This window comes from Strigops habroptila, chromosome 10, assembly GCF_004027225.2.
Source record: "Strigops habroptila isolate Jane chromosome 10, bStrHab1.2.pri, whole genome shotgun sequence".
Classification (NCBI taxonomy): Eukaryota; Metazoa; Chordata; class Aves; order Psittaciformes; family Psittacidae; genus Strigops; species Strigops habroptila.
The window spans coordinates 20,892,618-20,904,640 of record NC_046359.1 but is presented as its reverse complement, the minus strand read 5'-3'; the positions used below and the strand labels follow the sequence as shown (position 1 = coordinate 20,904,640).

At 41.2% G+C, this 12,023-nt stretch overlaps 1 protein-coding gene across 1 annotated transcript; it reads right to left on the bottom strand.

Annotated features, from left to right (window-relative positions):
* Nucleotides 1-4,430: 4,430 nt before the first annotated feature.
* On the bottom strand, nt 4,431-11,932 carry SULT6B1 (sulfotransferase family 6B member 1). Its single transcript, XM_030499411.1, has 7 exons — nt 11,175-11,932; nt 8,477-8,589; nt 8,139-8,228; nt 7,015-7,141; nt 6,292-6,386; nt 5,849-6,005; nt 4,431-4,966 (listed from the first exon to the last, which is right to left on the bottom strand). The coding sequence occupies exons 1-7, from the start codon at nt 11,374-11,376 to the stop codon at nt 4,836-4,838; spliced, it is 915 nt and encodes a 304-aa protein (XP_030355271.1). The 5' UTR covers nt 11,377-11,932; the 3' UTR covers nt 4,431-4,835.
* Between the last annotated feature and the right edge of the window lie 91 nt (nt 11,933-12,023).

The following is a 12,023-nucleotide window of genomic DNA, read 5'->3' as shown; positions in this document are numbered from 1 at the left end:
GACTCTTGGCAGGAGAGCCCAGGCCTGTGAGCTGTGGCAGCCATGAAAGACCCTGGTTTTCCACTGCTCCTGAGGTGAGACAAGAGGGGTTTTCCCTCCGCAACCTCCCCTCAGCGTGGCAAGGGCCCTGGGCCCACATCGGACATGACACTGCCACCCAATTTCAGAGGGACTGAGGTACAGGGAAGCCCAGCCTCCACCACTGCTCCTAGTCCTGCTCCAGTTAACATCCCACCCTCTTGAGACAGGGCCACCCTGCTGAATGGGGAGACTATTTAATGGCGCCTTGGCAGAAATCATGCTCCAGCTCACCCAGTGACATGCAGACTGGTTCCCAGGGTCCCCCTCACCCACTGGCATAAAGCTCAGTTCCTCTGTGCAAAACATTCCTCTTCATGTTCGCTCAGAACCACAACATTGAGGTAACTTTCCTCTGGTGATGCACAAATGACTGACCATGCCTCTGGTACCACAGCAGCAAGAAAGGTGGACATTCAGATGCAAGTGAAGACAAACACAGTGGCTTGTCAGGAGAAAAAGAAAAAAAAAAACCAAACAAACAAAACAAAACAAAAAAACAAACAAACCCCCCCCCCCCAAAAAAAAACCCCGAACAAAAAAGAAGAAAAAGACACAATTTTCTAAATAAATAACAGTCAGGGAAAAAAAGATTCCATGTCATTGGGGAAAAACACAGTGCATTGTGCTGGGAGACTGGAAAAGAAATGAAAATTGTAGTCAGCATAAATACTTGCCCAAGGAATGAAAGAAGAGACCTGCTCACTCATGTGCAGAACTTATTCCAATCACTCTTCTATGACTGCAGAAAAGAAATGAAGAAGAGGGAAGAATAGAAGTTCTCAGGGTTTGTTTGGTTGTTGGGTTGTTTGGTTTTTTTTATTTTGGGAGACATATGTCTAACGCCTAAGATTATCTTGTATTTCATTTTTTCCTCTGATTACAAATACATTGCCTATGGATATATCAGAAATACACAGTAACAAAACTATGACTTATTTACCTGCTAGGAGAACACTAATGAGTGTTCTAGTAATGAAAAACAGCTTCACTGGCTTGTAAAATGCGAAATGGCAAGGAACTCACTGGAGACCCCACAAGCATATGCCAATAAACTTCCATTATTCACAAGTACACAGGCCTCCCAAGACAGCAGTTCCCCAGCCTCCTTTCATTTCCTGACTGCTCCTGCCTGCCTCGCATTTTGAGCAAAGACTAATTTTCTATCTATCTTCCTGAAGCCTCTGAAGTTTTTGCAGAAGCCAAACAATCCTATGAAAAACTGTCCACTCAGATGCAAACTGAATTTTTTATCAGCTAATACTTCATATTATCCGATCTACAAGTATCACAAAGTGCGATAGCAATATGGGACAATTGTATCCATGACCATAAACATCTGAACATCAGTAATATTCTACCAGAGTGCTCTAGCAATGCACTCAGCCACAGCACTGATACAGTATGCTCTCATTCATAATGCTGTTGTTCTCTATTCTCCTGACAATATGAACATCCAGAACAACCACTGACCAGTCTCATTTCAACACTTCCAGTGTACATTGCCAAGCTCTGCAGTGTGTTAAAACAGGAGTGCTAATCCCCACCAAAGGTGATCATTCAGACAAAATTCAGAACAAAGTGTGAGGACTTTAACAAATTAAACCCAACATTAGAAGACGAGTTCAGGCATCTGCTGCCATAAAATCATTTCAGTGACTGTATTTCATGTCCCCCTTCATTATAAATCCATTTGGCATCCATTCTAATAGCCAGGCTACCCTCAGAAAAAAAATTATTTGATGTTCGTGTGGATGTCATAAGTGCCCTGTACTTTTACAGCACTTCTATTGTAATTCAACATTAATTATCTTTCCAATTAATGTACTGCATAATGCTACAATATGAAATGCTTGCATTTTGTAAATGAGAAAATTGAGCTCAGTTCTGTCTGCTTTGATCCCATTTTACTTTTATTATAATTCAGTACCAGAATTCTCTTCCTTTTTGGTTGGGTTATTGACACCCTGAACACAGACAAGGGAGCCACCTCTTGCATACAAAAGATACATTTATGCTTCTCTTTTCAAGAAGACCTCCAATTTCTCTTTTTCAATACGATTTTCATATACTTTCCTGCCTCATGATTATTACTGAACCACTCATAAGGGAAACAGACATGACAGAAGTACTAATAGAGCAGCATTTACCAGTTACCATAAACGCAGACATCATAAATACCTACATCTACTGAAAAATGGTAAGCGTGAAGCAGATCACAAATACAGAAAAAATAAAAACAAAACTATGGTCAGGGAGTGAAAAAAACCTCTTCTTTAGAAGCTGAATGATCCAACATATTCCTTAAATGTTGCGTGTAAAAAGTACCATTTAAAGTTTTACTGCTGATTAGTGTAATAAAAAGTATAAAAGCAAAAATATATACAAAGTATATAAAATATAGAAATGGAAAATATATATCCAAAATTGCTCCCTGTATTTATGACTGGTGATTTTCCACAATGAGGAGTTTAACTTTTCTGTTGGGTTTGAATCTTCTGTTTAGTTTGTCTGCTGTCGACAGCTGCAGTCATCGTAAGCTACTGGATTTGACCTTCAATGCCACTAGCTCAAAGCACTTCACAGCGCTTTTTCATTCTGAATGGATGAAGTGCTTGAGGAAGCCACAAATCCCCCCTTCCTCTGGTGACTTTAAGTCTAGCTGCCTTCCCCCACCACATCATTTTGAACATAACCAAACCTGCAACACAAAGAAAGCTGCAAAAAAAAAAAAATCAGTCACCCTTCACACTCACTAGTCTTACACACTTAATGCTTATCATTAGCTGGCAATTACTGAGTATGTGAGTATGCTCTGAGAACAATGCAGGTCAAACTGAAGGAATTTAACGATGTCACCTATAAAATGCTCCCTCAGATAGCTAAACCACCTCAGTCAGCTTAAACAACCTTGCTGGTCAAAAGGTGTAAAAAATTAAGCGTAGCCTATTCAGCATTTTGAGACAGGATTTCCTCCTGAACTGCCCTGGTATACTTCATTGTAATCTTAAACTGAGAAATACGGTGGTTTAAGTGGACAAACTGGCTATTACTGATCTATCAGTAACTCAGGCAACCTACTTTCACAGGAAGTAGTGCTCCTGTTTCAACATCATCCTCAAACAAAGCCTTTCGAAAATCCTTTTATTAATTGCTTAGCAATGATCTTGACTTACTGCTGCAGCAAGGTACAGCTGAGACAAATCGCCATGGAATGCTGCTGCTTTTTCCAGGGCCTATGTAGAGCTTACAGGGAACCTCAGATTTGATTGAGATAGCTATAGCGACCTGAAACTTTCATTCATTTGGTATTAACCCACTTCATTCTGATATGGTTCGGGTTTGTGTGTTCTGTTTTCCTCTTCAATCCTCACTGGTACCCCACTTTTGGTTCACTTATTTTAAATGGCTGTTATTACAGCTGTTAATCTTGAAAGCAAATTCACATGTGCCTTGATCCTTGTCTACAAAATGACAAGACGTTCCTAACTATGCGCTGAAGTTAACCTGCAGTAAATCTATGGCTTACCAGTCAAATCAGAGTAAGATAATGAGAAATAAATGAGTAACAAAACCAAATCTTAAAAACTCCTTCCCCCCACCCCTTCCTTCTTTCCAGACTGAACTTTACTCCTGATTTTCTCTGTCTCTACTCCCCAGCAGTGCAGGGGGACAGTGAGCAGGGGTTATGGTCAGTTCATCACACATTGTCTCTGCCGCTCCTTCCTCCTCAGGGGAGGACTCCTCACACTTTTCCCTTGCTCCAGTGTAGGGTCTCTCCCACAGGAGACAGTCCTCCATCAACTTCTCCAATGTGGGTCCTTCCCACAGGATGCAGTTCTTCACAAACTACTCCAGCATTGGTCCCTTCCATGAGGTGCAGCCTTTCATGAAGACTGCTCCAGCCTGTGTCCCTCACGGGGTCACAAGTCCTGCAGCAAACCTGCTCCAGTGCGGGCTCCTCTCGCTTCACAGATCAGGAGTCCCAACAATCACGTGGACAAAACCTGGTGTTCCCAACATGTGTTTCGCATTTCCCATGCGTAACCCTGTGTCGAGGTGAAGCGACAAAGCAAGCCATCACCAGGAGAGGGACTCCAACCTCCATGAGCAAGTTCTGTCCAAGGCAATTCCTTCAGTTGCTCAGGATGAGAGCTCACATCACCAAAGGAAAAAAAATATTATTGCCAAAAGGGGAAGAAAATTTCCACCACTGAGTTCCTTTACTTTTTTTCTCACATTTATCAGCACACAGAAAGCAGTAACAGACACAACTACAACATGACCTTTTGAAATTTCATTTTATACTATGAACTTCAGAAATTAAAATTATAAATGAATACTATGAATGTTGAAATTAAGAATCAAAACGACACTTTATGATTGCTCTAAAAAAATCTCTTGGAAAACCTCTTCCAATGTACTAAATATATTTCCAGTGATTTCAGTAGGTTTAGCTACTGCACATATATTCCACACAGGATTCTACCAGGTAACATAAAGTTAATTATAGCTAAAAATCAGTGTTAAAACCCAAGTGAGGTGAAAGAACTACAGGTCAGTTAAGAGAAACCAGTGAAGTCAATGATACTAACTGCATGAGCAAGGACTGCTTGCGTAAGTTAAGCCAGCAGAAACAGGTTTGCAAACTGCATGGATTTTCAATTTTTTTAAACAGATATTGCCCTGGTTTCTGTTTATTTCATAAAAGCAAATGAAAAGCAGCCTGAACATGAGGTTTTTTCCATAAAGGAGGTTCAGACCTTGCAGTACACATCATATTTTAACTTCGCTCCCAGCTTAGTTCCTTCTAAGCATACTTTGAATTTGGCATCCATTTCCTGGTTCTGAGCTTCAGTGAAAAGGTTTTTCCAGTCTCCAACACCACCTGTTATATAAAGAAAAGTCAAATATTACCCTTGACTGGAAGTACCAAGGAGTATGATTTAAAACAAAAACCTATCTTGTCTCTCTTATTATCATATTACAGGGTAATCTTTTTTTATTTTTTACTTTTTCTGCAAGAAAAAAATCTCTGACCCAAGAAAAAACTCTTATGTTTGCCTTGTTCTTGGTGTCCTCAACAGAATGTGAACATAAAGTGAACATAGGAAGCTACTGATCTGCCTTCATGTGCCTTGTACAGCTGCAGAAGACTGTAAGATGACCAGCAGTTGTGAAACCAATCCAGAAAGTTCAAAGATATGGCTTTCAACTGCAAGAGCTTGGTGCACTGCCTTAAGGTACAGTTTACATTGAATCTAGATTTTGGAGAGCCCACAGTCTGAGGTTGTCTGAGTCTACAGCTCTAGCTTGACCCATGGGTAAAAGACATAGCTCAGCCTGTGGAGTGTCTGGATTCCACATGCTGACGGAGGCTCCTAGGCAATGACACAGGCTGTTTAGAAAACCCAAGAAGAAAAATAAGTGGAGGCACTCTGCAGAGCCAACGCCAGGCCACCCCCACCACTCACAGAAGCCAAAATAAAACTCTTCTTCGTTTTAATGGATGTTTACTGCATACCATGACTGAAGGTGTCCTGCATGTAGGGCACTTCTGCCTATCATATCATACAGGGCTTTAACGAATGGTACTGGCCCTTGTGAGGAAATCAAGTGACAGTGTCCTGAAGCACAACCAAGTGTTTCTTAAACAACTCCCAACCTTGAAAATTGTATGTAAAGATTAACCATCTACTGACCCAAACTCCTGTCTGCCCAAGATGCAGTGCTACCATTCACCACCCTGGCAAAATACAGACAAATTTACCTTTGCGGAAAAGAAATGAGCCAATAGCACCATGAGTCTCCTGAGCCTTATCCTTCACCGCCTGGAAAGTGGCCCTGTCTGCAATGGACTGGATCTGCTCTGCCGTTGGGGAGAATCCAAAGAACTCAGCTATCTGCTTTACACTGGCAGTCAGGTTCTGAAAGCAATACAGTGAGACATGCAATATGCTTCCTCTAATAAAGGAGTTACCCACTTGGGATGTGCATTGCCATCATCTATTAACAATACATTTTCCTTCACCATATGTTATCTGCATTACACTGGAGCTCAGCTTTTGTATAGCCGGATTCAATGTCTCTAAATTCAACTTGATTTTGCTCTTTCAGAAACACAGGTTTCTGAAATTTTCCTGTTAATTTCAGCAGATTTCAAGGAATAGGCTGAGATGTGTTTTGCCTGTCAGTTCATAGCAACTGCTTTACCTCTTTCAGGTCTTCATATATAACAATCATAGTGTTCTCATCCTCAATGTGTTTGTTCCAGGTGACTGCATGATCAAAATAGGATCCCCAGCTGACTGTAAAGAAGAAAAAAAAGCACCAGCGTGACCTTCTTTTTCTTACTGGGTACTAATTTCCCATCCATGCAAAGGAAGGGAACAGCCTGCCCTTCCTGTGGTACCATACAACAGAATGACAGAGGCTTCCTCTGGATTTTTATAGGTAAACGATTTCCACACAGAAATGCGAATTTAACGATGTGATTCCCCTCTGTTACTATACCGTCATTTAAACATCTCCTAAAAGCCAAAGTCAGATATCAGTCTAAATCTAAAATTTTCATTACTAATGAGGTGTTTGGCCTCATGTTCAGAAACAGTAAAGTCATCAAACTGTCATTTTATGAACGCTTCAGATCTGTAGCATTTCTTTCATCACTAAGTGGCAGAATGTTGACCCAATGCTATTGTGCAGCTGCCATGCAACTCCCTTACCCTTGCTTGGAAGAGCAAAATACCCAGAAGCAAAGAATCTTTTGGACATTCTCCCCATTCTGGCATTCAGCTGCCTCCTTTATCATGACATATGGCCATCAAAAAACTAATTATGACACAGCTGTTTTCCCAACGGCCCCATTTAGTTGTTTTTAATTTTATTCTTTTTTTCTGACGCTTCTTCAGCTACATTCAGTAAGTGTAACGATACCTTTCCCATTCATGAACTCTGAGAAGAACTCATCCCAAGAGCTGTAACTGGGGACGCCTGGCACATTGTTGTGGAAATGGAAAAATGAAACAGCTGTATCTTTAGGGTTTCGAAACAACACTAGTATCTGGAGTGGGAGAAAGAAGTCAACAAGTTTAGATCACTTATTTCCCCTGGCAACCAAAATGAGAGTATAACCAAACATTCTGCAATCAATAACATACTGGGGGCTACAAAATATTCTACTAGTTAAGGCATGGAGAACAAACTTACAACATGAACACAATAAAGACCTTGTTACCACTTCCAAGATTTGCTTATGTCATGAAGCAACTGTAGAAAGAAGCTACTGGAAAAACTGTAATATTGTGATTGAATACTATCCCATAAGACTTCGGATAAGTTGTAAGCAACCATTTGCCAACCCCCTATTAGGAAAATCTCTGTTCGATTCTCCCTGAGGAAACTGCAGCTGTTACAAACATCTCCCATTTTTCAAAGCGTGGCTATAATGTTCCTGAAATCCTAAGAGACTGTAATCCTCAGAGAAGCATAAACACTTCTAAAAACATCTTATACATATTTATCTTTTTTGTTACACACATTACATCTTTTCCTGTCTCATACAGGACAGTGAAATACCACTGAAACATGGAACAAATCCTCATCCCTTAACCAGTTATTTCCTTCATCTGTGATACATCTCATAAGTGCTACGTATCCTCCACTGATCAGTGACCAAGTACCAGAAATACTGAAGTTTTAACAGTGTGACTCTTTGCAAGAAGACAGCAAATGTCGCAGAGATACTGCTGCCACATTCATTCCCACCATGGTCATGCACAGAAAAGAGTAACATAAAAAAGGGAAGTGTGACACCAGCCATTTCTGAGCCCTGCAGCAGCCTCTAGATCTGTTCTTGTTTACGTCAACTACAGCACCCCTAAGGCTACTATAAATCATAGGGGGTGATAAGGCCTATGAAACTCGCATTGTCTCCAAGCTGCTTTCCCCTAGTGCGACCTGCATGGGTGCAAGAAAAGGATGTGGTCTCAAAATCACTTTTGCATCCTAGCACTGTCAAAGAGATGAGGCTTGTTCTTGGAAAAAGGAAAAAAGCCCACCTTGGCTTTGTTCTTGAAAATAGACTTGGGGAGGCAATCGTAATTCAGATGTGTTGCCAAAATCCTTGGAGATGGAATCTGCTTCATCCTCTTTAGAAACAAACAGAACCATAAGTGAGAACAGGTTTATTACATGGGTGCAGCAATGACTTATGAGAGTTGCTTGTGTGAAACAGCCCCTAATCAAAAGGCATTAGTCATCCCAGATTATCATTTTTCCCCTCTCAGGAGAAATATCTTTACTTGCCGCATGACTTCATTTTAATAACTTGTGTGCGGGTGTGCAGGAGAGAGAAAACAAGAGACTTTAAGTAGTTCAATAGCTTCTTTTCACTAACCTGGTATTTACCTGGATCTCCACATTCAATAAATGGTAGTTCTGTGCTTACAGGTTTACTCTGGAGAGTTGTAAATATCAAATCACTTAAAATCTGGATAAGCCAGTTCACACCTGCACCAAGAAACCCAGAGAACAAAATAAAAAATAGCAGAGGTTTATATAAGATCTCGGGGCCTTCTCATTACATGGCTTAATTCAGCATAATAGACAGTCATCAAATGACAAATAGTATTAAAGTTCTCAAATGATTATAAACAAAATAAAGCCTTCCATTAATGAGATCCTCAACAGCTTCTTAACTGTGACCAAGGGCTCACTTATAACTGGTATGTGATATGGGGGCAGAACTGGACCAACAATGCACTTAACATCATTTCACTATGTTCATAAAACACTGCCAGACAATAACAGGAGCTTTCCTGTCTTTCGCAGAACCACCTGGCAAGGTTCTGGACAGGAGAGGGAAGGAGCAAGCAAGGAGCTTTGCTCATTCTGCCAAGGAAAGCACCTGCCTCTCTCTACTGCCCTGGGCCAAGGACAGTCACCTATACAACATCACTGCCAGCGCTTGTCGTCTGTGCCTGTCGCTGCCTCCATAAAGCGCATGCCAGAACAAGTGCTAGAAGAGCTGTTACCCCCTGGACACCTGCATTCCTCCCCACCCCGGACCCTTTGGAAAGAATCTTGCAGCAAAGCCTCCCCCATACTGCATCCTATTTCAGCGTGAGCCTGTGGCCAGCTCCTGGAGCTGCGCAGTGGTGCCTGCTTCCCCAAGGTTTCCAGGAATCACATTTGTTCCTCTGATGCTCTGCCGATCGCCGGCAGGACAGAGCGAGGGAACAGTGTGTTCACCTTGGCCCACAGCACCCTGCCTGCATCCTTGTGCGGAGGCGCTTTGGAAGGCTTCCCACCAGGCCCACGGAGACGGAGCTGCAGAGCTGCTGCCTCCTGCATGCTGAGGGTCCCCTGTGAACACAGCTGCCAGAGGCACTAGTAGGGAACACGCAATGCAAACAGCTTTAACCTCATGCTTTCAGTGGAAAGTTATTCCCAGAACAGAATAACTTCCACCCTATGCTACATAAAGTGCCTCAGGATGCTTGGATGGAAGCAGCTGATATGTCAGTATAGTACAGTAATGTTTACACAATGTGTACCCATTGTGTAAACAATGTATGATGTAAGACATCATACAATGTCTTATAATATTACATTTACATACCACCCAATCATATTTATTTATATGACATTGTATGATTCTATGATTTATATCACTCTCCCATTTATGTACAGATCAGAGCCAAAAGCATTAAGAGTTTCCAAATCCATGTCCTCATCTGCCCAGTATTAACTGCATGTGCACAAATACAAATTGTATTTTAACAGAAAGCTTAAATTGATACAGCTAAAATCCCTAGTCTCTAAATCACCTACTGGCTTAAACCACGACACTGATCTACCACAAACTGCCTAATACTAACAGTGTGAGATCTTTTTCTTCACCTCCTGATCCTTCCCCCTAAGCAGGAGAGGTTTACTGAGTTACTAAACCTCAGAGGCAACCAGCACCACAATTCTGTGTCTGAACTCTTCCAAACTCAATGAGAAATCAAAGCTAAGTTGTGACAATGACCTTTAGGTCTTTATAGTGTCCAGCAGAACTCTGGACCCAAACCCAAAGGAAATATGGGCTCTTTAAAATAAAGATGCACATTTCACATTTTGTGCCAGCTCTCTTCTTTTGTATTTGCCCTCTCTTTCTCTTGGTTCAGTGTTCTGTCTCAGAGCTGCTATATAATTCACCATAATCATTACAGGCATACTTCCTACACCCCTAAACAAACAAAAGTTTCTTTCCAGATCAGAACTCACCAGCCAACATGAATTCTATGTGCTGAATGAGACCTTGACCTAGGACTCCCTAGTTAGAGCCCAATTTGACTGCATCCACTACCATGCTCGTGCAATGAAATCCTTCCCTGGACCCACGTTTTCTCCAACAACTCTAAGCTTCTGCTGCTTGGGTCTCAAATAAGAAACATATGCTTGAGGAGGCTTTTCTAGATTAGCAAAACCCATTCCTTCCTTCTAAGCAACCATGTCACACTTGACATTTACTAAAACTGGACAAAATCAACTAGTTGGTTGTTTGGGTTATTTTCACTGCTCCTGTTGCACCTTTCCTCCTTTCTGCAAACCTCTGACTCGATACCATTTTGCAGTCACAAAACAAAAGCCAATGCTGATATTGAATAATGCCGAGAAACAGCTTATAATTTTGCAAGCAAAGGTGCTGTGTCCTGACACTTTCTACTCATTAAAAAGTCTAATGCACAACTTTATTGGTTTTGTACACTACGCTACATTACATTACTAACAAGCTTTCCAGAATACACTTCATCATACCAGCAAAGTTGTCTCGTCTCACTGCTATATATAAAAAAAATATGCTTTAGTCTCTTCAGCCAAAAAACAGTTTTGAAACTTCCTTTCAGGAACATAAACCATATTAAAAAGCAGTACAACAGCCTGCTTAAGTAAGATAAAGCAGGCCAAAACCCTGCTGCCTCCGGTCGCAGTAGCAATGCCCAATGTCCTCACACAATGTAAACCCACATTCAGTTGTTTTTTCTTCTTACTGTGTCAGCTCATTAGTTACAGTATCGTAGACTGCAAGCAATTTATAATGTATTCACCACATTTGGGGTAGGACACCAGCACCATATCATCTCTTCTGGCTTCCAGGTCCTCCAGGGCTTGGAATGTTTCCACACTGCACGCTGTGACAGGATATGGGGTCCCCCGGTAGGAGAACAGCAGATCCTTCAAGGTAAGCCCTTCACACTTTGCCAACGCTTTACTTATCTTGTCAATAAAGGTTTTTTTATCCTCAGCCATGTTTACCACCCTTGGGGTGTGAAACTGTTAGTCTAACGCAGTACATGCCTTTAAGTAGACATTATTAAGGGGTGGAGTGGAAATCCTTGGCATTACTTCTGCCCTCCCCTGAACTTGATATGTTTCTTTCTCTCCTCCCTTCCCACCTTTCTGGAAATGGAACCTCAGTTGATCCTGTCCACTGACAATCTACAGAGCAGGAATTACTTTAGTAAGAAATCCCACTGAGAGCAAGTAATTCTTGCAAGCTCAGACACCGAGGAAACAGAATTGGATAATTAATCACCCTGTGGGAATGAGCAGCAAAATATTAGATCTAATCTTCCACAACATTAATGGGAATAAATAGCACCTCACTAAGAAAAGAAAGTCCCTATTAAGAAAGATCCCAAGAGGTTTTATTTTGGCAATAAAGTCAGCCCCACTGTATAAGAGAAATAGGTAGTGAATGATATAAAACAATGAAATTAAAACTACAGAACAGGAAGACCATCACTGGAAGGGAAAGGATGCTGCCATTCTAGTTTCTAAATACTCCTATACAGAAGCTAGTCTGCACTAATACCCTTTTTCATGTTAAAAAGACAATTAAATACTGAGATAGAATTATAGAATCATAGAATGTTTAAGGTTGAAAGGACCTTAAG